This window comes from Artibeus jamaicensis, unplaced genomic scaffold (assembly GCF_021234435.1).
Source record: "Artibeus jamaicensis isolate MK-2021 breed Jamaican fruit bat unplaced genomic scaffold, CSHL_Jam_final contig_332, whole genome shotgun sequence".
NCBI classification, from domain to species: Eukaryota; Metazoa; Chordata; class Mammalia; order Chiroptera; family Phyllostomidae; genus Artibeus; species Artibeus jamaicensis.
The window spans coordinates 25,195,148-25,220,578 of NW_026521788.1; the positions used below are offsets into that span (position 1 = coordinate 25,195,148).

Below are 25,431 nucleotides of genomic sequence, written 5' to 3' on the forward strand. Positions count from 1 at the left end.
TCTGCCTGGGCCTTTCCCTTCTTTCCCTCTGTGAGCTTATGAACCTTGAACTGGGGCAGGGGAAAAGTCTGATACTTGATTAGAGGGTTTTTCCACTACAGTGAGGTAGACAAAACAGAAAAATAAGGATGTTTATTAAGGACATTTCTAGCCCACAGCTAGGGCTCATACTCAGCTCTATGAGCCACTGTCGGACCTCATCCGCATTCAATGTGAATGACATTAGGGAGGCCAGGCCACAGGTAGGTCCCATTTTTCCCACAGTAAGGGGTCCCTCCCACAGCCAGATATAGCTACACTCTGGGGACGAAGAGGTAAATTATTTGATTAATATGTTCCTCTAGACCCTGCCTCTAATTCCTCCCCGCCTTCCAAGACCATGGGTCAAAGGTGGCTAGTACCATAATGTGGGATGTGAAAGGAAGCCCCTTTATCAGACCTCAGAGCAACAGGAAAGATGACTTTCCCTTCTCAGCCATTCCAAGTCTGGGGGGCCACTGAGGTAGAAGGGGGAGGGGCTAGGCCACTCAAATTCCCCTTGTGGGCTCTGCTCTGGGTTTGCCCCTTAGGGAAATGGGCTTTTTTTTTTTTTTTTTTTTTTTTTGCTGGTATGGAGGCTGGGACATCATCCCAGACTGGAATGCTGCAGTTCTTCCCGAAGCCATGAGGGCATTGGCTGTCCAAGCCGGCTCAGGAGCTTTGACAGCTCCAAGTTGTGGTTCCGGAAAAAATCCGTAAGGAAAAGGCGGGACTGATAGGAGAAAAATTAAGGCAGAAACAGTAAGGAGTGGGACACAGAATCAGGTCTTACAGGTGGAGAGCGATAACCTGCCCCAGAATTTACATACCTCAGTGTCCATATCTGGGTACCTCCGACCTTTGCTCTTGCCTAGACAGCGAGTCTTACCACCTCCAAGTCCCTGGCACCAGAATCCCTTACCTTCATCAAACCTGCTCAACAGGAAGAGACCTTTAGGGGGCAGGTAGAAAGGAATTCAAGCCCCAGAAATGTGCAGTACCTCTCCCAGCCCACAGGGACCTATGTCTCTCTTTGAGAGACGGTAAATTCGTGTCTCTTCCAGACAGACATGGTCAACCTGCTTCCCATTTTCCCCGTGGTACTCCTCTCCTAGGTCATGCTCTCCCACCTGAGGGTCCGTGTGTAGTTCAGAAAGGGTGTGATACCCAGGAACTTCTGGATGCTCTCCATTGAAGCAGCTGGGTTAGTACGCAGCTCTTCCCCATCCATAATCAGCAACTAGAGACAGGGATGTGGTTACTGCTGTATTTCTTAGAAGCCTCTGGGCTAAAGAGGAGGGTAAGGGGGACCCCAGTGAGGGCTATTGGGGGATTGTACCTGTCCAGAAGGGTAGTAAGTCAGCCAGCGTTGCAGATGGGTAGAATAGTAGCCAGGGACAAGACAGCGGTTTTGCAAGGAACGAAGTGCCAGAGGGGCCTGGGAAGAGGCTGAAATCACTTGGTAGAAGGTATAGTTCAGAGCAGCTGGGTCTCCATGTGCTCGCTGGTGCTGAAAAACAGGAAAGGAAGAGAAGAGATTGGTGACTTGATAGAATTATTTGGCCCTACTCTTGGTCTGTTTATCAGATAGCATAGGCACCCCTCCCCAAGGGACCAGTTTAATTTCCCTACCCTATTCTTTTCTGTCTCTCTAGCAGTCATCACCTCCCTCCTTTAAGCCCTAATGGGTCCCTAGCTTCAGGCTCACCTGGTACCAAGAGTAGGCCCTGTCAGCAGGGTTGATGAGCACAGTGATGATCTTGGCTCGGGGTAGGAGGGCAGCACCCCGCCGTGGTACAACTTCTGAGTCAAAGTAGGTGGCACTTTTTTCAAATAGAAAGTCAGTGCTCGCATTGGAAGGGACAGGGAAAAAATCCATGTACCTAGGAAGTAGCACAGAAAAGAGGCAAAATTAAGGGGTCAGATGTTTGTGCACTGGAAGCTGAAATAGGATACCATGGGGGAAGGAAGTGTTCCTCTGAGAAGCATTGTAAGGGGTCCCAATCTCACCAGTCAATGCCCTTGTGGTAATTAGGGCCGTTGAAGAACTGAATTTCCTCAAAGGTGCTTGGGCTAGGGAAGCTGCTGGTCACAGCTGGGTGCAGGCTCAGGAAGAAGTGAATAGCTGTGGTCCCTAAATACAAAAGAAAGTCCAGCCATTGTAGGAGAGAAGCTAGCTCAACATGAGCTTGAAGGCAGTGAGGAAATAACCACTCTGGGTAGTAGAATCCCCTTTGGCCAAATTGCAGCAAGAGAAGGAAATTCTGAGATAACAGGAAAGACTGAAGTACTGGTTCTCAGCCTTGGTTGCATTGGAATCACTTGTGGTTCTTTTATTTATTTATTTTTTATTGATTGATTTTAAAGAATGAGAGAAACTGATTTGTTGTTCCACTTACTGATGCACTCATTGTTTGATTCTTGTATGTGCCGACTGGGGAATGAATCCACACCCTTAGGGTATCAGGATGATACACCAACAAACTGTGCTACCCAGTCAGGGCCATTTGTAGATCTTTTAAAACAAAAATTTCATAAATGATTCTGATATACAACCAGGGTTACGAATCACTGTCTCAAGAGACTGGATTAATGGGGGGTGGGTATGAGAAGGGAGTTCCTTAGCCCAAGAATCCTTTAGGTTTAAGGCAGGGCAAGAGAAATTGGCTAAGGATGATTCACCTGTCTTTTGGGGTCCCACAATGAGAAACTTGGGGAGCCGATCACAGGTTTTCTCCTTGGACCAGATATCTTTGTGTCTCTTGTCATCACAGGGATTCTGAAGGTGAAGCCAAGAATCAGGTAAGGCCTACTCTTTTCTTCAGTGCACACCCTCATCATGTCTTTGGTTAGCCCAAGTTCTACCCATACCTGCCAAAGGGGGCTTCGCTCTTGAGGGAAGAGTTCAAAGTACTTTCGTGCAAGAGGGACAGGAGGAAGGGTCTGTAGGCGCAGCCGTGTCCAGCACTGGAGGAAGCGCACCAGGCTCTCAAAGGTGTACAGGCCCAGTCGATCGTTTCCATAGTTGGACAGATGGGTCATAAATATGCTGATCTGCAAGGGGATGCCTGCATGTCAGAGTTGGAGAGCCTACCCACGTCAGAATCAGGATTGGTAAGCAAAGGTCCCAGCCTGCAAATACTTTGGCTCTACAACCTTCTAGCCCTTCCTATTGGCACCTTACTGGATTAAGCAGCACTGTCAGGAAGAGCTCTCCACCTCGGATGCTCCGATCTAGTTCATGAGAGCCTCCAGGATATTCATTATAGAAGATTGTGTGAGTGAAGAGACCGCATGTCTGCCGTGGCAGCACCTGGAGGGAAAAGAAGAAACAGGGATAGATGAGATTTGAAAGGTAAAATGATGGTCCGGAAGCACAGGATTCCCTGGGTTTGTGGAGGATTCGGTCTGCAGTTACAGCAAGAATACTCTCGCTATGTGCATTGTAGCTTTTCACTCTCCTACCCCGTTATGTGGATGAACTGGACTGGCAGTTGACAGAACATAGATCAATGAAGGTTGGAGACTGTCAAAATGTGGGAGTTCAAGTTTGTACTGGAAGTCCCTTACCATAATACCATTGTGAATGAAGCCACGGCGGTAGCGGGCGGGGCGGAGATGGGGATACTCCTCAGTGCTGGTCACCTGGATGCCCCACACAGATTTCCAGGCTTCATAGAGCTGCGTGTGGACGGGGTACACGCCCGAATGGTGGGGAGCCACAGCATATCCTAGGTCCGTGGGAATCCCGTGCTCCTGGGAATGGCATAGACTCTCACCAGGACCTGATGAGGTTTGGGGAATAGAGGGTAAAGGGTGGGGATGCCTCCACAGAAGGAAAAATGGAAAGGGTGCCCAATGAGGGGAAGGTTAAAAAGAAAGCATTATCTCTGGGGAAAAGTATGGGGAAGAGATCCAAGGGTCTCACCAAAGCAAACTGTTTGTTGAGCCTCATTTGGTCGGCCAGCACAGAGCGGTTGTGGAACAGGTGTGGCTGCATGTGGCTCCACATGTGCGGGAACCACCAGAACTCTTCACGGTGCTTCAGCAGCATGTCGTCCCCTGCATCCTCCTCCTCTGTCCCTATGACCACACACTGACCACTGAACACAGCCAGTCACCCCCTGTGCCCTCCTCTGTTCTGTAACAACACTGACCACCTTCCATCCCTGGGACAACATCTGCCCATCTAAGACTGCCTATCTGCCTCCTGCCACCTTACCCTCCAGCCACTCATGCCGACCAAAATTCATACCCACTATTAGCTCCTCACAGCATCCTGACCACAAATCTTGTTCCTTTTCTCTGACTTGTCTACCCAGGAAGATGGGACAGTGAAGAAACAGATCAAACTAAGTTGACATGCTGCAGGAGCAGGGGAATAAGCTCACCGGTATGGTAGAACTTGCCCGAGAAGCCCAAGTTGAAGGTGAAGTTGGGGACTAAGGTCCTGAGTTTGTTCTGGGTGGTCAACAGAGCCTGGGAAGAGTAGCAGGAACACAAGAAATCAGGAGATAGCAGACTGAACAGGAGAAAAATGAGTAGTGTTCTTCCTACCTGGAAAGGGCAGAGTACACCTATGGCAAACTCAGAATCAAGGAAGGGAATCTCATAGGTTAGAGCATGAAACAATTCCTAAGGAAAAAGACTGACCTCAACATCGGCCACCTTCATGCGGGTACCTTCCTTGCCCACAAAGATATCATCAATGTCTACCAAGATGTAGCGTTCAAGGTCCAGGCAAAGGCGCTTGCCAGTGAGGTACGCGACGGCATCAACAAAAATAAGTTTGTGGAGCCAGAAGGAAAGGCCGTGGCCAAAGAGCACCCGCTGGATGCCATCATGAAGCCCCAGGTCTTGCACCACAGTGGGAAACCGTGCCCGGCGAGGCACGGGTCCTGGCACAGGGAGCTCAGCTGATTGAAGGCTGGCAAGAAGCACTGGTTCATATGTGCTATGATTGGATTGAAAAATGGTCCAGTCATCACCAGGCAATGGCCCAGGCTCTAGGCGGCTGGGGCGTGTGAAATGCAGTAGCGGGGCAGAAGGATTCACTTGGTAGTCCCGGAGCCCCAGGTTTGAGTAAAGAAAAAGAGGAAAGCCCTTGAGCTGGGCACTCAGTAGGCTATGCTCATGGGCTCGGAAAAAGCCAATGATGCCCACACCATATTCCACACAGTAACGGTCTAGCAGTTCCCGACTCCAGGCATCCAGGTTGACATACTTGAGCAGGTTCTCATAAATGACCAAGACATAGCGGCCACGGGTATGATCAGTCAGTGTGGGCATGTCCCCTCGGCCAGGTGCCAGCTCAGTGCTATAACGAAAACGACTAGACTCCAAGATGGCCACAATCTCCTGCCCCAGCTGTGAGTATGCACTCTCCACAAACACAAGGACCACAGGTTCGGTTCGAGCTGTCTCTGGAGGTCTGGGAGGCCGAGGTGGGATTGGAGGCTGTACAGGGCCAGGGCCAGCTGCTCCGCTACTGCTGCAGTCTCCCAAGGGTAAGGGCAAGGGTTCCTTGGCTTTGGGGCTGGTGGATACGTAGTAAGCGAGAAAGCCCATGGAGCCCAGACTGAAAGCGATTAGCAACAGTATGAGGCGATGCAGTTCCAGCTGACGAGCTGGGCGTACCACCTTCCACAGCTTGAGCATGGCGGGGGAGGGGAGGCAGGGAATGGGGACTACCTCAAGGGAAGGGAGGTAGGAGTTCTATAGGCTAGGGCTCTCCTGGGGGGGTGGAAGGATAGGAAAATAGGGAAAAGGAATTCCCTTAGGGTCAATTCCCCAAAGAGGTTGAGACAAATTCCCTTAGAGTAGGGTAGGGGAGGTAGAAAGGGCAATAGGGGGCAACTGGACAGAGTCCATTTTTATCAGGTCACCATGGCCCCCTGGCCCATAGCTTCAGGATGCAAATCCAGTCAGGCTCCACCCTTGGTCCTGTCTGAGCTCTTCACATCAGAGGTCAGCAAAGTTCATAATCTCTATCCTTCCTATCTGTAAAACAGGGAAATTGATAGATTATTTCTCCCTTTGGAACTGTCATTAATCCATTACCCTCTTCACCCCATCCTCTTACCTTCTGCTCACAGGATGATTTGTTCTCCAAAAAAAGAAAGGTCCTGTAGAAGAACAACACAATCTGAGTCTCAAACTTCAGCCTCAGGGGTTGTTCCTCTTCTCAGAAAACCGTCTAAATCCTCCTCCCTGAGCTAGGCTCGAGTTGGAAAAGTATATTCAAGGGCTGGAAAGAACAACTCTCCCATCAATAAGAAGCCGAACAGCCCAGGAAGCTGAAAATGAACCTGCTCTGAAAGGAGTTCCCAGCCCATGACCAAGCAGTTGGCCAGTCAGCAGGAGACCTGGTCTTCTTGTGGGGAACAAACAGAAAGCCCCACAAGTCCCATGCTCTAACGAAATATCAGATAAGAGGAAACTCATGAGCCTGTTAATCTTCTTCATCAATCAAACCCAATACCACAGGCTAACAGCATTAACAAACTTACAGTCAGGTGGACACTATGGGTGGGTGGGGGGAATTCAAGAGGAAAGAAAAAAGGTGCTAGCTAATCATTCTATTAGTTCCCAAACGCAGAAATTGGGGACTGTCTTTTCTATTACTTGTGAAAAATTATTCATCCTCTGCCTTTCACTTCACCTGTGCCAGTGTCAGGAGAGATGATAAAAATGTAGCCCCATAGTGGGTCACATCACTGGGACCTAACAAAAGCCAGAGAGATGAGTCCAGAGTCTCTCTCCCCATCCATCCCAGTTCTTCCTAGCTTACCCTTCCTAGGTGGTACTATACTCTCATCTATTAACAGCTCAGGAGAAGTCCTTGGCTAGCCTGGAGAGTCATGAGGGATTGAGTTCTGTTACAAAAACAGAGAAAACTGAGTGGGGCTAGATGAGAGAAGAAATTAAGTCATATTCAACCAATACGAGAGAGAGAGAGAGAGAGAGAGAGAAGAGCAGGTCAGTGTGATTGGGAGACAGTTTTAAGGATATCTAATTTTGGAGACTTTTTTCTTAAATAGGTCAACTGCTTCTAGAAGCTTTATGGTAGCTTTCCCCATCTTAGCTACTCTTTGTAAGGCCATGTCTGGCAACTCCTCTCAACTCCCAGACATACACATCTCAGGGGTGAGTAGGAGAGACAGGGTCTTCCAGGACTGAGAGGGATGATTTAAGAATAGTTCAGCTTTGGCCTGGGTAAAACTACCAGTCATTGACATGAAAAAGAACACTGGGAGAGGATCTAAATGGTGATGGAAAGGGGTGAATCCTAAGAATTAGAGGAAACTCCTTGGAGAAAACACAGTAGGGAGAAGAAATCACTGTGGGGAAGTAGACACTTGGGGCAAATTAAGTATAATAAGATAGTTAACATTTATTGAGAGTTTATTCTTTGCCAGACATTCTTCTAGGAGCTTTCCATATATTTAATGGTCACACCAGCCCTAAGAAGTAGATACTATTATTGTCCCCATTTTACATGAGTAATTTGAGGGTCAGAGAAGCTTAATAACTTGCCCAGGATCACACAGCTCAGACAGTGGAGGAACTGGGATTCAAAGTCAGGCCTGTCAAGCTCCATAGCCCGAGCTCTTAACCACTGCATTTTACCTTCATACCTAGAAGAAACAGCGATGTTTAGGGAAGGGATGCTGAGGGAGCCGCTGGGGTAGGGTGTGGTGTAGTCTGATGCATATGGAAGTAGGAACACGGGGTGAGGGAGGCGCTGTACGTGTGAGCAGCAGTGGGAGGTTTTTGAGGAAGAAACCGAAAGGGTCATCCAGGCCTGGGCTGGAGGACAGCGCTAGTGACAGAGCCTGGGGAAGGCGGGGGTGTGCCCCCCCCCGCCCCCCCGCGCTGGAAGACAAGCAGAAGCTGTGGGAGGAAGGGGTACCGAGCGGAGGCATGGGCATGGGGGGGCTGGCACCTCATCGGGTCACAGATGGAGGGACCCTGCTGGGGGGCATATGGGGACACAGGTGGACAGGAGGAGAGCACCGGATATGGAGCATTAAAGGGGAAGGGGCAAGGGGCGCGCAGAGAAGAATCCGGGCTAACGAGACAGGACTGGGCGGGGAGAACCCGAGGGGAAAAGGAGCCCCGTACTGAGAGGTAGAGCTGAAGGAGCGAAGGCACTACGAGGGAAGGGGCGCGGGGCCACTCGAGGGGCCGCCCGGGACGACCCCGTGGGTGGTTATGGGGATAACAGAGGGAAAGTCTGTGAGGGGAGGAACTGCGGGCGACCGCATGTGGGGTGGTATCCTCAAGGGTGGCTCACCCGGCGGACTGGGCGGCGTCCCCGTTGACCCCGGGCTCCGCCGCGTCCCGGGGCTGCCCCGCTTCCCTGCTTTCGGGGCCTCGGGCCGCGTCGCGGCTCCGCCATCTCCGAGCGAAAGCTCCGCGGCAGCCGGGCCCAACCACCGCTGCCACCTGGGGGGGGGCGGCACGCTGCCGCTCGAGGTGTCCGCTAGGGTTCCCGCCGCCTCTGGGCCGGGCAGTCGGGCAGCTGATGGGCCGGGCACCCGGACGGCCCTCCACAGCGATCAGCAGAGCCTCGGACTCGGAGACTGCGGGCTCCGAGCCCCACCCGCAGAAGGGAACCCCCTCCTCCCTGCAGCTTGGCACAGTCTGCGGAGCGTCGGGCGCCTAGGCCCACCAGAAGGGGCGGGCCTAGGGTACGGGCTGGTCCACTCAGCCCTACTGTGGGGGAGCCGGCTCGGCCCGACCCACTAATGGGTGGAGGGGGGCTGGAAGAGGGTGGGAAGGGGAGGACCTTGATGCAGGCCCGAGGGCGGGGCGAGACCCTTAACCCCCCAAGGGCCTAACTCCTTTCTCTCCACCCCCAACTCGCCTCCAGCCCGGTGAACTGTGTGGAGGATGATGAGTTTAGGAAATATCATCCCAAAATGGGCCCAAAGGGAGTGGGGGAAGGTACATATCTCCATCGGAAGCCTTGTAACTCAGGCTGCTAAAATCTAAAATCTAAGCCTCCAACAGCAGTAACAACAATGGATGGTTTAAAGGTTATTTTATTAAATATCTTCAGTTCAAGGTTTCATTGTAACAAAGCTATTAAGGGTCTACCAACATTCAGAACAAACACTATTTTTAAATTATTTCTATGTCATCATGCAAAAATTCTGCATCAAATGCCTTCCATTTCCTGTTTAAAAGGTGTTGTTTTTTAAACAGTCTATTGACTATAGATGCTGACATTAGCCCCAGAAGAGTAAGAATGCTAAGAAGTGGGGCTGAAGCAGCCATATGAAGCTATGGGTCTTAATGAACTCTAAGACCATTTGTCTTCAAGCCAGCAAAACCAAACCCTGTGGTGAAGGTGTCTGCGTGCTGGTACTGCAGGCTGCAGGGCAGGAAAAGGCCAGGGCCCAGGGACTGGGGCATGCATGAGGTGCTCAGAGGAGCCTGGCTAAATCCAAGCACCAGCACCTGTGAGTTTGCTCTCTTCTCAGCTGGCTCCAAAGAAAATCTGTAGCTTTGCCTCCTGAAGGTAGTCCAGGCAGCTGGGGTCTACCCACCTTCCCCCCCAAATAGTGCAAATATTTGCGCAGAGAAGTTTGCAGTTGTTTTGGGGAAGCCAAGGTCATGACCAATTGCTCCTCCATTATCTTGTCTGCTATCTGCTTAGAGTATAGACTGTTCCCTCCTGGAATGGAACTCCTTGAGCACAGAGGGACAATGAATGTAAGTAGGAGTCTTGGCTCTGGATACCTCTTTTAGGTTCATGCAGGTGGTGGTGGTGGGGGCGATGCCCATGCAGATTGTCCAGCAGGAAGTCTATACTTCAGTTGGTCGGTAAAGAGACCTCTTAAAGAGGATACCTCTTCTTGCCAAAGCAGTTGGGTCAATCTCAAAAACAGGAAAAGAGATGGACGTGCAGCAAGGGAATAGTAAGAAGGGAGACAGCCATCAGGGCAGCCTGAATGCATAGAGACAACCATCAATTCAATCCCGCTGCCTCACTCCTCCCATCCCACAGGGGCACCTGGCAGAGGGCCCAGGCCTAGATGAGGGTCAGCACGGGACCACCACCATGAAAAGGCAAGACAAAGATGGTCCAAATCAGCACAGAAACAGAACTGCCAAAGGCAGCAAAGGGAGCCCTGACCAGGGTCTGGCTCTCTCCTTGCTAAGTTATAAGAAAACAAACACGAAGCAAAGCGCAACCCCTCCCCCTTTCCCTCTGCAGGGATTGGGCCTTAATATCAGGGCCCACGTGCATTGTGCATCCTATAGAAATGGATGAGTAAGTGAGTACATGTCAGACTAACACGAGGCTTTTCATTGGCTTCGTAGCGGACACACTTCTGCAGCACCAATTCTCTTTCCTTCTATGCTAAATGAAACAGTACAGCAACATCCGGCCGGGCCCTTAGTCCTGAGGCCACAGCTTCTCAGCTTCCTCCACAGAAGGCTGGGAGCTCTGCGTTTTCTCCCAAGTAGGTCTGATGGCCACGATGTTCTCATCAGCCTCATTCTAGGTGCCTATGTAAATTCTGAAGAAGTCCATTCCTAGACCTGGGGCAGGCAGGCCACCTCTGGGGCTGCGATCACATCATGGCCCCAAAAGTTTTGTCAGAGTTCTTGCCTGGTCTCCTAAGTCCATGGAGGCCAGAGGCCAAGCTCACCTCTTCAGGGCTGGTGAGTGAGCCCCGCTGCTCATGCCAGGGTGGTCGTCACACAAACTCCTGCCTTCTTGCCAGCCCAAGGGCTACTGGTGGTTTTAAAACGCATCATGGTATGGATTCCATTTTTTTAAACAATCTTTTTTCTTTTTTTTTCCTTAAATGTAAAAAACACCTCAGTACAGCAGAGACAGACACAAAGGGCGGGCGGGAGGGCTGCATGCAGGGGCGTGCATTGGCTGCTGCCGCTTTGTAATTTAATTGTTTTAAACCTCAAACGAACAGGACTGCCGCTCGCTGTCACTCAGGCCCTCCAGAGCCACTGGCTGCAAAGGTTCGACCTCCAGTTGGGATCTCCTAATGCCCCTGTCAAACAGGACAGACATGGTAACAGAACAGAGGACAAACACACAGATGAGTTCCGGGGACTTAGACACACTACACACATGGCCAACTCTGCCTGGGAAGGTGGGGAATGGGGGAGAAGCTAGTATTCAAGTATAACAATGCCTCACATTTGCTGAGTACCTACTAAATGCTTTACGTATAAGTACCTTATTTAATTCTCAGGACTAATGAGATAGGCACCATCCTTTCCCTCTTTTTGACAGCTGAGAAAACCGAGGCTTAGGGAAAGGAAGAAACCCAATTTGGATTCCTGGAGCGAGACCCAAGTCTGATTTAAGGCCATAACCTGCTGTAACCACAGCCTAGCCCTTGCTGTTCCCCTAGGGTGGCCCATACCTCCTCCCCCAATGCCAACTCTCCTCTCACCCCACCTGTCCCAGCCCCTCCCCATGCTCCCACCAGGTGCACCTGTGGCTGAGCTCACTGCAGCGGTGCAGCAGGGGCCCCTGAGCAGTGATAGTGGACATTGAGCCACTTGCCATCCCGGCGGTGCCAGACCCGGGTCTCTTCCGACTGGCTGGTTCGAGGCCGGCCCTGCCCATCGATGTATTGGGTGAGGCGGATATAGGCGATGCAAGCTGCGTCCTCTCCGATCACGTGGACGTGTGGGTTCAGGATGGTGGTATGAATGGGCTTGCTGTTCTTGGATAAGACTGCAGGGGGCAGGGCGGGTTGGGGTAGGTAGGAGGGCGTCAGGCCTCAGTACCCAACATTTTCCTCCCAGCCTGCACTTCCAAGTCTCACCCTCACTCCAGCAGCCATTCTGGGACTCTCCAAGGCCGCCCCCCCCCCCAACACCTTCCAGAGGCCAAGAAATCTCATCACATTAGTCTCAGTTATCCAAAAGGAAGGGAATGGTGGGGAACAATGATAACAGCAGATACTCTTTTAATCAGACATTGAGCTGGAGGTCTTACATGCATGAGCTGTAGTCTTTGGTTGATACTATTTTCTTCATTATAAGACAAGGAGACAAGCTCAAGGAGGTTAAGTAACTTCCCCAAATTATACAACATTTGAGCTCAGGGCCATCTTACTGAAGCTTATGATCTTTCTACTCTGCTAGGCTGATTTTAGGTTTTATAAGTGTTAGCTTGCCCCTAATTAGGGCTCTAGAGCATAATCAACAACTTACAATATTCAAAATTGATCTGTGATTTTAAAAAAAAAAGAAAGTCCAAAGTTAAAACAGAATCATCAAAGCACCAAGCTTAGTGTATTCCTAAGGCTCTCAGGAACCTCTGGGGGAAAGTCAAAAGATTGCCATTATCAGGAAACACTGTGAATTGTGTTACTTTTATTGAGATTCACATCTTAGTTCAATTCAAATGGTAGATAGGGGCTACAGGAAACCTTCCCTAGAGCTTCTATAAAACCTGGAATTGCTTCTGGATAATAGAATTACTTAGATGGCCTAGGGTTTACATTTGCAGATGAGACATGGAGAAGATGTAGTTAGTAGAGAAAACAGTGACAAAATAAAATCTAGGGCAGAATGGGGAAAGCCCAGGATAAAGTGGAAAGGAAAAGAAAAAAATAAGGGGTAGGGAGGGTGTTAGAGAGTGGACAGAAAAAGGAGGTGAATATTCAGTTTCTTATCCCCTGGGACTTCCATGAACTGTCCAGTGTACACTCCCCAGTCCCTCGATATTCAGGAAGACCCTAGCCATAACTTCCGATCTCACAAGTCACCAACAGTGCCCTGTTGCTTGCTTGCACATTCTTATTCTGGCTTTAATTTCCTCTGTTGTGACATCTGTAGACACAGAGCTTCATTATTATCTGCTGAGATCATCTCGACCTCATCTCAAATGGTTTCCAATCATCTTGGAAAGAGACGAGGCTTAACAAAAATGCAGTGACCCTGACTGTGGCAACCAGTGCTGCCACAAGGCAGCTGCAGAGCAAAGGGGCACGTGGGGTTCTGGGGCAGGGCCTTCAAAGGCGCCATTTAAGACCATTTTCAGAGCACAAGGAGGCAAGCACACAGACCAGGGTGCGGCGGGCAGGTCAAATGAGGGAAAAACAGGCAATGGGGAAGAGGAGGGGGTGAGCAGGGACTGAGGCAAAGGAGGTAAAGGGGCAGGCAGGAGTATATCAGCAGCACGAACCCACTCACGATTCTCAAAGTAAAACTTATGGAAATCCATTCCCTCCACGAGGTTACCAAGGGCTTCAGGCTCAAAGGAAGTGAGGCCTGGATCACAAATTTTCCTGCAGGGAAAAAAAAAAAAAAGCCTGTCAGGGAATTATTTGTCTTTCTTCCTCATCAGTGGTGTCTGTCCTGCAGCAGGTTAGCTGTGGGCTAGGCCTGACAAGGTGGCTAAGATCTTGGTCTGCTGGCCTGGCCTCTTGGTCCTGTCCTTCCAGCCCACTGCCAGGACACCTTGGGCAGGCTCGATCACAGGCTACCTACCTGGAAGGGCTCCCAGCCTACTGGCCTGGTGCTGAACTCACACACTGTGCCCAAAGCCCCGGCTTTCCTTTCCCCAGGATCCAAGTTGCTTTTGGAGAGGAGGGAAAGGCCTTGACAAATTCGAGTTGGAATTGGATCTCTACTCACGTGTAGGCCTCAAAATCTCCATTGTTGATGGCCTCAATCAGTTGTTCTGTGATCTTAATGATCTCCTGTTTTCGCACTGTGGGGGAAAAATCCAGCAATTTACCTGTGTGGAACTGGGGAGCTCCCAAGTAATGGAGAGCCCACCCGATCCTTCACGAATCCCTTGTGATCTCTTTGACAAAGACATCCCTCTTTGCTGTCTTTAAGGTCCTTTGCAGGAAGAGTGAGCCCACCTTTCTCTCCACCCCCTCCTCTGTTGTCTGTTGAAGTAATGACCCCTCCTCCTAACGCCCACACATTCGTTATGGTTCTTTGTCGTTTGTCTCCTTCTCCATTCATAACCAGGGTGCAGAAAACACTCTTGTTTTTAACAGCTGAGGAGCCTGGCATGTCATGAATACTCTGTCCAGAGTCTGTGCATCCCATCTCCAGCAGGATCAGCTTCTCTAAGAAGCATTTCCTGATAAGGCTGTTTCCCTCACCTGCTTATGTCTCTCACCCGAAGGGGCTCAATCAGATCTCAATTACCATGCTCCCCACCCCCTAGCTTTCAGTGGTCCAGAACCTAGCCCTGTGCAAGGGCCGGCCTGAGAGCTGAATCTAGCCAGGGATGCAGGCTCCAAAAGGACGAACAGAACCCTAGGATGGATGTTTAATTCTCTTCACCTTGCTCCTCTCCTTCACAGGGCTTTTCTGGGATAAAGTATCTTAGAACTAGAAACACTCTTTTTAAACGAAGCCTCTCATCAGAAAAACAGCTCCGTTTACCCTGGACAAGCCTTGGAAAAGCTCTAAATCTCATACTGGCTCTCATGCCAGGATGCCTCCCTCAGGAAAACCAAGGCAAGACACAAACTGACAGGCAGGCAGGGTTGGTGCCCTCAGAGTTCCCACCCATCTCAAGCCAAGGACCTGCTGGTGACATCCTGCACTTGCAGACAGATCACTTAGATTACTTACAGGGAGCACTGGTAAGGGAGGGCTGGGACTGAGCCCGGGCTAACCGCAATCGGAACCCTGGGCTGGCCCAGGCCACAAGCCTTGCCTCACAGGAGTGAGGGGCTGCAAGATAAACGTGAGCATGAGGACAGCACGGCCCAGGGGCAGAGCTGGGAGAGGGCACGCAGCCACAGGTACAGCCAGGAGGGGGCCCGCGTGCGCGCACGAGCGCGCACACACACACACACACACACACACACACCTCTTCTCCAACCCCACCAAACCCATCTGCAGGGCCTGATGGGCCCTATGGGTGAAGAGGATTGTGTTTAGAGACTCTAAAAAGTTAGAGAGTAGGAAGAAAGAAACAGACAAAGGCACACTCTACACAGACACAACTAAAAATATAAATATGAGCCACCATTCACCCAGCAAGGCATCATATCAAGACATTCTACCACCTCATTTATTTTTCGTAACGGTGCTATGAGGGAGTGGCCATTTTCTTCCCACTTTATAGATTAGGAAACAAGCTCTGGGAGGTTTAATCTACTCCACACATTTCTGAAAGTAGCGTAGCTGGGATCCAAACGCAGGTCTGTCTCACCCAAGCCCCATGCTCTTAATATGACAGGTGGAGCCTCGGGAAAGTCCATTTCCCAATACAGTTTCTCAGCTACTGCAATTTTCACCATCACCCCGGCTCCCGCCACCTCTGACCTGACTCCTGACTTGGCCTTTCTGCCTGGCTCAGTGCTGAGGTAAGGCCCACTGCACATCCCGTGACTTTCTACTCCTTCCCACCACGCAAGTTCTTCCACCCACTCTTTGTGTCTTCAGGCCCTGGTCTCAGTGCCTCTAATCAGCTCTCCCACCCAGCAGAGACCGAGCTCCCGAGGCTTACTGAAAGGGACAGCTGGGCTGGGCTGCCAGCTTTGGGGGCAATCCTTGAGGGGCTTCAGGACAAGCCAGGGAACGGAAGCCAGATTGTGCCTCCCTCACACTTACTGGCTGAGGAGCAGAGAGAAGGCTGGGGCTGCATGCCTGCAGAGGGGGCTGTTCTGTCCCGGGAGCTCCGTCCTTCAGGCACCGAGCTGCCATTCCCAGTGCGGAGCGGGGCAGCTAGCCAGCCAGGGCAGGGCAGGGCAAGGCAGAGCAGCCAAAACAAACAGAACAAGGCAGGTGAGCGAGCAAGCTGACCAGGACCCGAGCCCGTGGCACTGCAGAGCCGGGGCAAGGTGAGGCCTCGGGCCGCTGTGGACACTGGACCACATCCCACGCCGCCACCTCTGCAAGAGAGGCCTCCCAGCTAAGAACCCCAGGAAAGTACACAGACCTGGGCTTGGGGCTTCCAGAGGAGCCTTCAAACAGCGTGTACAAGGGGCCCTGCTCCCAGGGAAGATGTTCTAGGGGGCTAGGCTACAAGGTCAAGAGCCCAGCAGTGAAGAAGCTATGTACTCTGCCAGCACTGCCAGAACCAAACCAATTTGACCTTCATCCCAGCAGCCCCGAGCTGCTGTTTTTTACTGCCATATACATTTATCCTTCCCATTTGGGAGCTTCCCAAAGGTTTAGTGCCCCCTTATTACTCCTGGGCATGCTCTCTCAGCTCTGTCCCGCAACATTACTCCATCTTTTCTGAAAGCCTGGCCTGAGGTCCATTTCTGAAGGCAAAGGGAACAGTTCCAGGAGGCCAAACCAAACAGCAGGACAGAGATTCCCAGGGGTCTGTCCTACCATGCCCTCCTCATTGCCTGACTCTTTGGCCAGGCTCAAACTTAGGCTGGTGGTGCTTATAGCATCACCAGGACATAGCGAAACGTGCTTCTGACTCCATGATTTGTGCCAAGGCTTTATGATGAGAGTGATTAACTCACCTCAATGTGCCCAGGCCTGTTCCAGTTTTAAAACAGAAAGTTCCACATCTGGGGGTCACCTCAGTCCTGGGGAAACTGAGACAACTGGTCACCCTACTAATGACTCACGACATTTGCGGGCTACTTCTACAGGGACTCGAGGTGTCCCTGTTCTGGGACATCACATCGTTATCAGCGACAGGAACAGTTCTCCGAGCCCTGGCCCTGGGCAGACTCGGACACAGCTCTGGTTTAGCCAGATCAGACTTGGGGACAAAGAAGAAAGGCCTCTTGCCTAGCCCGGCCACAATAGACAGGGGCCTCACATCTTGGCCCATGGAGAGTAGCTTTATGCCAGGCCCTCTTCTGGGTTGAAAGAGCCACCGATCTCAGTTCTGGGGGTGGGTAAGGCAGGTGCTCCACCAAAGCCAAGGTACCTGGGACACTGCTGGCATCCTTCCCCCAGCAAGGGCCCAGCACCTACCTTTGAGGTCCTCATCTTCTGTGGTGGTGTTGCAGCTCTCTGTGGAGCCCTGTAGGCCAAAACAAAAAACAAAACAAAACAAAACAAAAAAACAACTCATATGTTAAAGTATTCAAGCCCTTGGAAAACCAGAGAAACTATGCAGAACAAAAGCAGAGTGTGTGCTCCTACAGGTGGTACCAGGAGGAATCATAGAAAGTTCTATTTCTACTCTTCTACCTTACTCTCACGATCTCCAGATCCCCAAACTTCCCCCCAGTCTCCCCCAACTCAGTAAATGGCACTATCTGTGCTATCATTCAGGTTAAGACCTAGAGTCAGCTCCTAAATTTGATTTTAGGTTGATTCTTTTTCACTCTTTCCCTCGGATATCAACTATGCAATCTAAAGTCAAATCTGTCAGTCTTACCTCCAAAATAAATCCCATCTTACCTGTGCTCTTTAAATGCACAGCTATGGCCTGAGTCCAAGCCACTAACACCTGTCATCTGAACTACTACAATCACTTCCTGGTCTCCCAGTTTCCACCTTTGCCTCCTCCCTGAAATTCTTGCCTACGACATGGCCAGAGTGGTTTTTCAAAGAGTTCATGGTCTATATTACACCTCTGCTGAAAAGCCCCAACGGCTTCTTGTGGCTGTTGGAATAAAATGCAAACTCCCGTAAAGCCTGACACAGCATGTCCTGCCTGCTTCTTCGACATCACCACCCTCCTGCCACCCAGGTCCCCAACCCCTTATTCTTCTTGCTCTTAGCTCTGCTTGATTCCTTTTATTTCTTCATTCCATACACATTCCAAGCCCCTGCACTTGCAGTTCCCTCTGTCTAGGGCACTTTGCCCCAGAGTCTGCCTGGCCATCTTGTTCCCATTGTGTAGTTCGAACATCAGCTCCTGAGAGAGGATCTTTCCTGACCATATAATTAAATGCCCTGTTCACTCTCTTTCTTTAATTCTTGCCGTTTTCTCCACAGCACTTACACAACTGGATTTTACCTTATGTATTTGGTTTTTGGTTTATTAACTGCCTCCCCCACACCTGTGGAGAGGGCTTTTTGTCTTGCCACTTCTGTAAACCAGAGCCACGGGTGGTCTGGGGCTCAATAAATATTTGCTACTGGTAATAAAAAGGAGACAAGGTTACTGAGGGCATAAAGGATGAGGCCAAGGAGAATGCTGTAGGGTCTGATTATATTCTTGCTCTGCTTTTCTAGTTAACACTTATTCTTATTTAAACTTCACAAGGCATGGAGGAAACTTCTATTACTATTATTCCTACTTTACAGAGAAGGTAACTGAGGTAGAGAGCAACAGACTGGCTTGTCCAGTGGCCCAGGGCCCGGACTCAAAGCCAGGCCTGTGTGACTGGACAGCCTGAGCTCAGAATCACTAAGAATGGAGTAACAAACAGCCTAGCTTCTGCAAACACCTTGGCCTTGACGTACAGCGTGTAGGCTGCCATCTGTAGGGCCCTCAGACCCTGTGGCCCAGCCCACTGGCTTCCTGCTGACACAGAAAGCAGGAGACAGGCTCAGGATCCACTCACCTTGATCCCGTCTGTAGCGTTATGCACCACGGTGGTTTGTGGCTCCTGGGAGAGAAGATGAAAATTACCCTCCTGACTTCGGGGACAGACTCACTGCTCTTCCCCGAGCTACTGGGGTAGGACCCCACCAGAGTCCTCTATAATGGCCTGTGGGTCTATAGAGGCGTCTATAATGACCACTGCGGAGGCCTTCCCACCAGCCATTCTCACAAAACAAGATGTCCTGACTTAACTGGGTCCTAAGTAGCTGGGAAGCCCCAGATTTAGGGGACAGCACTGGCTGGTAAGAAAGAGAGGCCCAGCACTTAATACAAGCAGGTACCAGGGAAGCTGTCCCTGATTCCTGCTAATTCTAAGTTTTCTTTCCCCATAGGACAAGGACACTGGAGGAGCTATGGGGCTAAGGGCACAGGCTGGGCCCCACCAACACTATTCACCAAGACGTACGCAGGGAGCAGGACAATGGATAAGGTTTCCCACAAAGACACAGGGTACCCCCTCAGCAAGCTGAGCCCAGAAAACTGCCTGCTTCACCCACCTTCTGCCTTCCCTAGAGTTTCTGAACATCACCATGTTCGGTAGCATGAGGGTGCGCGGGAAACAGAGGAATAGCAGGCACAATTACCCCGCCCTCTTTCCTAGTCAAGCCCCGGCTAACTCCAGCTGGCCATCACTGGCAGAGGGAGTTCTGAGAGCACACGGTGCTCCTTGGACAAGCCCAGAGAAAGCTCAGTCAGCCCGGGCAGCACAGGGCTCTCCAGAAACCCAGAGGTCAGCACCATCCACAAGTGGGGAACCCCAGCCCCCTTTCCTGTTCATGGCTTTGCAAAGGAGAGGCTGAGGCAGATTTTACAGGAGGTCTCCAAGAACTGATGTACAGGACTTAAGAAAGCTCCTACCCTTTTCTATTATAAGCAACTCACCTTCCCGGCCCCCACAGCAGACCCACTGGGGGCCCAGCCCAGGCTGGGAGGTTAAGCTAGGAGCCCTGATCACTCTTCCCCCACAACAGCAAAAGGAGCAGGGGCAGCAGTTCTGCCATGCAGGAAAGATCTTGGTCAAGTGGGACAATGAGAGGAGAAGGGGCCTATGGGGCAGTACACAAAGCAGCCTGCTCTACAGAGATTGAAAAAGGAAAGGGGCCAAAGAGGCCCTAGGAGGGAGGGCAAGAAGAAGCAGGAAAGAGCGGGAGGCAGCCAGGGGCAGGGGCAGAGAAGCTGTAGTCAGGAGGTACCATGGCCGTCTGCAAGGGCGCGGGCTCTTGGGCTGGGCTTACGAGACTGTTTTTGTTGTTGCTCTGTGGCTGAGACAAGAAAACAGATGGTTTAGTTCCTCTAGAGTCGTCCAAGCCCCTCAGGTCCAACTCCCAGACCTCCCTTGCCCCCTGGCCTGGCCTAGAGGAGCTGGGGCTGGGGTGACCTCCATAACTCTGAGAATGGGAGCCAGGGTTGGAGAGATGATTGAGAGAGGGGAGTATATGGAGGGGTCCAGAGGCTTGTCTCTGGAAGAATCCTCAGGGTGGGACCAGCCCAAGGACGTGTTTTAAAGCATCTCTCCAGAAACCTCCGCTTATACCAGATGCCATGTCACCATACAACCACGCTTCACCCAGAGAGATTCAGGATCTTCTCATTTTACAAGGGGGAAAGGAAGGTGATTTATAAGAAAGAAGAACAAAATTCAGAAACTCTGGGTCTCCTATCTGTGGGCAGTCTCCTGCTACCCTTCGATCCTGCCCCTAGCAGTTCCTTCCCTTAAAACAACAGCTTAAAGCCTGATCTGAAAAGAAGAGGAATAAGAAGAGGCAGAAAACCTGGCCTGGGAGACGGTGTCCGGAGAGGAAAGGGGTGGAATTTGGCTTTGGTTACACAAAGCATCTACTGACGCCAGGGAGCAGAGATGGGACCAAGCTGTTGGCCGGCCCGCCTGCCTGGTAATTCTTGGATCTGATTAGCTGGCAGCAAGGGCAGAGCTCCAAGGAGGGGCAGGTGCATCCAGGTGGGGCTGTGGCTGCACTCCCAGAACCTGGCCCCCAGGGAAGAGTAGGCTGACGTTCAGGGCAACACTGCAACAGCAGAGACCACCAGAATGCCTCCTTGTCTTTCACAATGTTACACCAAGTTGCACAGCAAGGGAGGATGGGAGAAAATGGCAAGGAAGAAAGGAAGGAGGTTGATCTCCAGGGCAGGGAGTTGTACGATGCTCCCTGTCTGTACAACCCCCTCACCAATGGGCTCAGTCTCACTGGGAGTCCCAGTGGGGCTGGTGGCCACTGAGAAGCAGCCTGATGCCTACAAGTTGTTCAATAGGCACACAGACAAGTGCGTGGCTACCGACTGCACAGCGCGCAACCGAGGACAGACACACAGGAAGACATCCAGACTGGTTTTTTCTTCTAGCCGGCAGGCCTCTTTTACAGCCCCTTGGACCACACCTGAAGCCACCCACCCTCAGCTTGCTGAGGCACCCCCAAACCTGGGGCTAGGCATGGAACTGCAAACCAGAAACCGAGTGCTGTAAGACTCCCCTACACCCTGCAGGCCGGAGGAGAGGGGTCCCAGCAGTAGTCAGGGCGTGCACCTAAACTCACGTGAGCTCTGCTCTCTTCCATTCCCACCGGGAAGGAGCAGGGCCCTCCCAGCGCAGCTGCTGACACTGACCTCCTGTGTGGGGCCGACTGCAGCAGGCTGTCTTGCCCGCCAAGCCCAGCTGACACAAAGACCCTGACATGGTGCAAGGACTCCAGGGTGTCTGTAAATCCTGTCATATCTGTAGAGGGCTGGGGTGTCCCCCAGGTTGCCCCCCCTCTGGCTTTAATGGACAGTTTCATAATGATTCAGGCTGCTCTGTTCCTCTCAATGCCCCGAGTCCCGTGAGAAAGAAGACTGTTCCCTGCTGTCTTCCAGCTGTTCCCCTGAGGGCTTGGTGGGACGGATAAACACTGGGCACTGCTAACAGGCACTTGCGTAGGGAAAAAGGCCAGGAAAGCAAGGTCCAGAGCCATGAGCCTCCAACCAGCTCTTCTGCCCACCACACAGATACCCACTGGCTGCCGGTCTGTAGAAAGTGGCTGTTTGTGCCCGGGAAGCAGGGCCTCTCCTCCTGAGCAGCCGTGAGCGAGGGTCTCTCCCTGTGCTTGTCACCTGGCCCCAAGTCCCTGCCGGCTTCACTTCCTGCCCTGGGCTGCTGGAGGAGTCCAAGCTCTGCAGCGGGGGTGCCGTACCACACACTCCAATGCCCACTTTGTAGGACCTTGGGCAATGGCCCTGCCTGGCAGGACAGCCACACCTGCCCACACGGCACAGACATGCAGTGAGGATGAGTGAAGCACACGCATATGGCAGAATGGGTCTGCGTGGCCGGCAGGCGGGCACAGGCAGCATGGGATGGGCGGATGGGTGGGCAGGCAAGGCTCACCATTAGGTGCACGCTGGAACTCGACTTCCTTTTCTGGACACACCATAGCACAAGGGAAAGAGAACGGGAAAGAGAAGGTAAGAAGAGAAGCACAGAGACGCTGCAGGTTAGTGCACCAGCGTAGGCTCTGCTTCAGGACAAAAGAGCGGAAAGAGACCTGGAGTCCAGCACCCAGAGAGTTAAAACAGCACCTAGACCGCCAGACACACGAGGGCCTCCGGACCCCGGGAGAACATGGACTTAGCACATTCTGACAAGTCTCAGCCTTGCTCAGAGAAAGCTTCTTGAGGAGATTAAGTCACAAGTGTGTCAGGGTAAGTATAACTAACGTTTGCCATAAATTTCCAAGTTTGGGGCTTATAAAGCTAGTTTCACCTGTAAGGTTGATTATCTGCTCTCATTGCTAAGTCTGCCTGAAAATCGGGCAGCTACCACGCAAATTAATAAGAGATACTGTAGGCCATTCTCAGATTTGTAACATTTGACTTTGAACCTCAACTTTTTTTGCTGCCCCTCCTAAACTGCTTTTTGGATAAAGATGTTGAGCTTTTGAAAATCACCTGACAGGCACACTGTGGCACCCCTTTCCTTACCAGCGCGGCCACCCTCATTCGTAAGGTGAAGGTGGCCACGCTTTTACTGCATTTTGCAGTCAGTGGGGAATGGAAACACAGCAGTGCTGGCGGTGAAAGCGCAGCGATCGCAAAGGCACAGAGGTCTCCGCCACGGGGGTTTCTGAGCAGGGGTTTCTCAGCTTTAACCAGCTGCTCGTGGATTCCGTGTTCAGGTGTAAAAAAAGAGCATAAAAATAAAGGCCACAAGGAACACTGGAAGCACATCTCAGAAGGCCGTGTCTGAAAGGTGAATGGTAATTAAGAATTTTATAATTAGCTTGCTGGGAGACAGCAGTCCCCTTGGACCACGCCTGTCTGCTGTGTGACTGCTGCATATTCATTTAACAATATCCAAAAGTACTTATGAAGGGCTGTTTCGGGCACAGTTAACACGTCAGATGACTGTCCCTGCCCTTAAGGGGCTGCCACTCTGTTGTCGTCAAATTATCTGCGACTGAAACATTTCCCTCTGTGGTTCCTCACCAGCCGTGCAGCGCCCTGCACCAGTGCTGACTGTCGTCCGTGATGCCACGAGGGTGGCGGCCACCAACCCTGCAGCCCACAGACCGGGCAGTCCCCAGGATCTCTTTAACGGTTCCAGAGAGTTCTCCAACTAAGGATCGGTGCTGCACGTGTCCAGCAATGTTAGCAATCTCATCAAAAGGGATAGTTCCACCGGGCTTAACGTTTTCTGCTTCTTCCTGTCTCACGGTCAGAGGGCTTTGATGTGAGGGCAGAGGCAGAAGGCACAGCCTCCACCTGGGCCTGTCTGTGCTGAGTGGTCAGTTTCACTGTCATCCTCAGACCCTTCCAGTCACTGTTGCTAGCCTTTTTTGGAGACAGGCCCCAGGGTGGGGGGTGGGGTGGGGAGATCCTGGAGGCCAGGGCAGACGTGGCACTGCCTTCCCCACCAGTGCACCTCAGGTATGGGACTTTGATCTCACTGGGGGCAAACTTTGGAGGCATGGTGGAGGCAGCTGGTGTCAAATGGGGACGACCAAAGAAAAGTTGCACCGTCGCCCCCTCCAAGCCGAAAGCTGTAAGACCATAATAAAGCCCCTCAGCTACACTGGATATCATGACACTCTACTTTAGAAGACATTTTTGGGAATGTATTAGATTAAAAAAAAAGAGGGGGACTACAAATATTTAAAAGAATGGTTCACAATTTATAATTAGAACTAATTTTTTTTAAGCCTAAATACAATTAGGACTCTTTTGCATTAGCCTTTCATATGTGCCCAAGTACTGGTATATGAGATTTTACTTTCAAAATCATCCCTCAAAAAGGAGTTGCCTTACATTCAAACTTATCCCTTCCCTTTATCCAACTAAAATGTTAACACTTTGAAGGAAGGTGGTCCGTATCTTCCTTATCTCTGTAATCTCCCTGGTGCCTAGCAGAACGCCTGAGTTAGCACGGGATCAACACACAGCTGAACTGGGTTTGCTGACTCCCCCAGGCCAAAGCAGGGCACAGGTTTCTAACTTGCCCAGAATCAGGTCAGTGGACCTCTCCAGGGGCACAGGCCAGGCCCTGTCTTGGTTCTCCTGACTTTCAGGGACTTGTCGTCAAAGGTGATAGCAGGTTGCTTTTACCTGGACCTTGCCTTAGGGACAGCACTTTCAGTTGCCTGCTTCACTTAATGAGGACTAAGTTTCTGCTAACTGGCTGGCTTTTTCCTAAACAGTCCTGCACGAAAACCTGAGGTAATCCGTTTCTATCAAGGGTTAGTTTCGACTAGGTAAGCAGACTTCTTTCAATTCCTCTCTCTAGCCTTTCAGGGTTTGCCCTCAGGCGTGCACGGCGGTGCCCCTCCTCATCCAGCACACTGCAGCACTGTTTACATACCAAATCACTTCTAAAGAACCATATCTCACTTATACTTAAAAATTAAATATGTGTCTAAAATCTTAAACCAAGAGAAGGTTCAAGCTTCCTTTCCGTACTTAAACCCTTCAAGTCTTGTCCTAACAAGTGGCTCTTTCTTACTCTTTCATATAGACCCTGGGTCACTGACACCCAGCCCCAAAGAAACCTAACTAGAACTTGAAGTCTCCAAGTTCAAGACCACAAAGTAGACTCGCTGCTCAAATCGATGCTGATACTTGAGCATCTTGTGAAAGCTTCTGGGCCATGAGAGGGACACTGCTCTGCGGACCTTAGGCAGCAGGAACTGGGGAAGGAGGAGTTTGGAAAGGAAGACGGAATACAGAGAGGTCCGAGACGCTGACAGCTCAGGATCCGAGCAGCTTCGCAGGCCTCCCTCATAACTTAGGTCATCGCCTCGACTTTCAGGAGGGCCCAGAAAAGTTGAACCCCGACATCTTGATTTTGTCCAGCCACGTCACTAAATGTCATATATTTGTTCCTAACCCACCCACAATCCTATCGCTCTTGCCAGTCTTTTTTCCTATACAAGTTAAAAATGTCACGCCCTGGCTAGTGTGCCTCAGTGGATGGAGTGCCGGCCTGCGAACCAAAGGGTCACCGCTTAGATTCCCAGTCAGGGCACATGCCTGCGTTGCAGGCCAGGTCCCCAGTAGGGCACACACAGGAGACAACCACACACTGATGCTTCTTCCTCTCTATCTCCCTCCCTTCCCCTCTCTAAAAATAAATCTTTTAAAAAAATGCAGATAGTAGAGTATATACTGCTTTATATCCCACTTAATATGAAAAATTTTGCCATTATATGGTCATGGCAATTAATAACTTTGCAATGGCCTATTAAGGATTTCCTATTACTGTTTAGTCATTATCTAACTGGCTTTTGAGATCATCTCCAATCTTTTCACAGTTATAAATAATGTATGTCATGTTGAACATCTTTCTGCTTTCAGTGTTTCAGTGTTCAAAATATTTTCAAAAATATTTTGAGTTATTTCTTTAGGATAAATTCCAAGAAGTAGAATTAAAGGGTAAA

At 51.0% G+C, this 25,431-nt stretch overlaps 2 protein-coding genes across 21 annotated transcripts in view; both read right to left on the reverse strand.

Moving 5' to 3' along the window:
* Positions 1-117: 117 nt before the first annotated feature.
* On the reverse strand, positions 118-8,673 carry NDST2 (N-deacetylase and N-sulfotransferase 2). Of its 2 annotated transcripts, none has more exons than XM_037130483.2 (15): positions 8,315-8,673; positions 6,101-6,143; positions 4,672-6,018; positions 4,410-4,497; positions 3,947-4,101; positions 3,589-3,774; positions 3,203-3,331; positions 2,890-3,072; positions 2,701-2,797; positions 2,029-2,152; positions 1,727-1,901; positions 1,358-1,528; positions 1,149-1,258; positions 849-951; positions 118-751 (listed from the first exon to the last, which is right to left on the reverse strand). In XM_037130483.2, exons 3-15 carry the CDS (start codon positions 5,674-5,676, stop codon positions 626-628), a joined length of 2,652 nt encoding a protein of 883 aa, XP_036986378.1. In that variant the 5' UTR covers positions 5,677-6,018; positions 6,101-6,143; positions 8,315-8,673; the 3' UTR covers positions 118-625. The 2 variants fall into 2 exon arrangements, with proteins under 2 accessions (XP_036986378.1, XP_036986375.1); XM_037130480.2 differs by having other exon boundaries at positions 6,101-7,655.
* A 374-nt stretch (positions 8,674-9,047) lies between these two features.
* CAMK2G (calcium/calmodulin dependent protein kinase II gamma) overlaps positions 9,048-25,431 on the reverse strand; it is a 54,767-nt gene continuing 38,383 nt past the window's right edge. For 3 of the 19 annotated variants that reach the window (XM_053663888.1, XM_053663886.1, XM_053663884.1), the window contains 9 exons: positions 21,891-21,923; positions 19,708-19,776; positions 18,474-18,518; positions 16,930-16,978; positions 15,598-15,711; positions 13,651-13,726; positions 13,207-13,301; positions 11,496-11,740; positions 9,048-11,045 (listed from right to left, as the gene is read on the reverse strand). In XM_053663888.1, coding sequence (XP_053519863.1) covers positions 11,508-11,740; positions 13,207-13,301; positions 13,651-13,726; positions 15,598-15,711; positions 16,930-16,978; positions 18,474-18,518; positions 19,708-19,776; positions 21,891-21,923 — 714 coding nt within the window. In that variant the 3' untranslated portion in view covers positions 9,048-11,045; positions 11,496-11,507. Of the gene's footprint in view, positions 11,046-11,495; positions 11,741-13,206; positions 13,302-13,650; positions 13,727-15,597; positions 15,712-16,929; positions 16,979-18,473; positions 18,519-19,707; positions 19,777-21,890; positions 21,924-25,431 lie in introns of those variants that run through there. The other 16 variants (XM_037130492.2, XM_053663885.1, XM_053663891.1 and 13 more) reach the window with 9 other exon arrangements.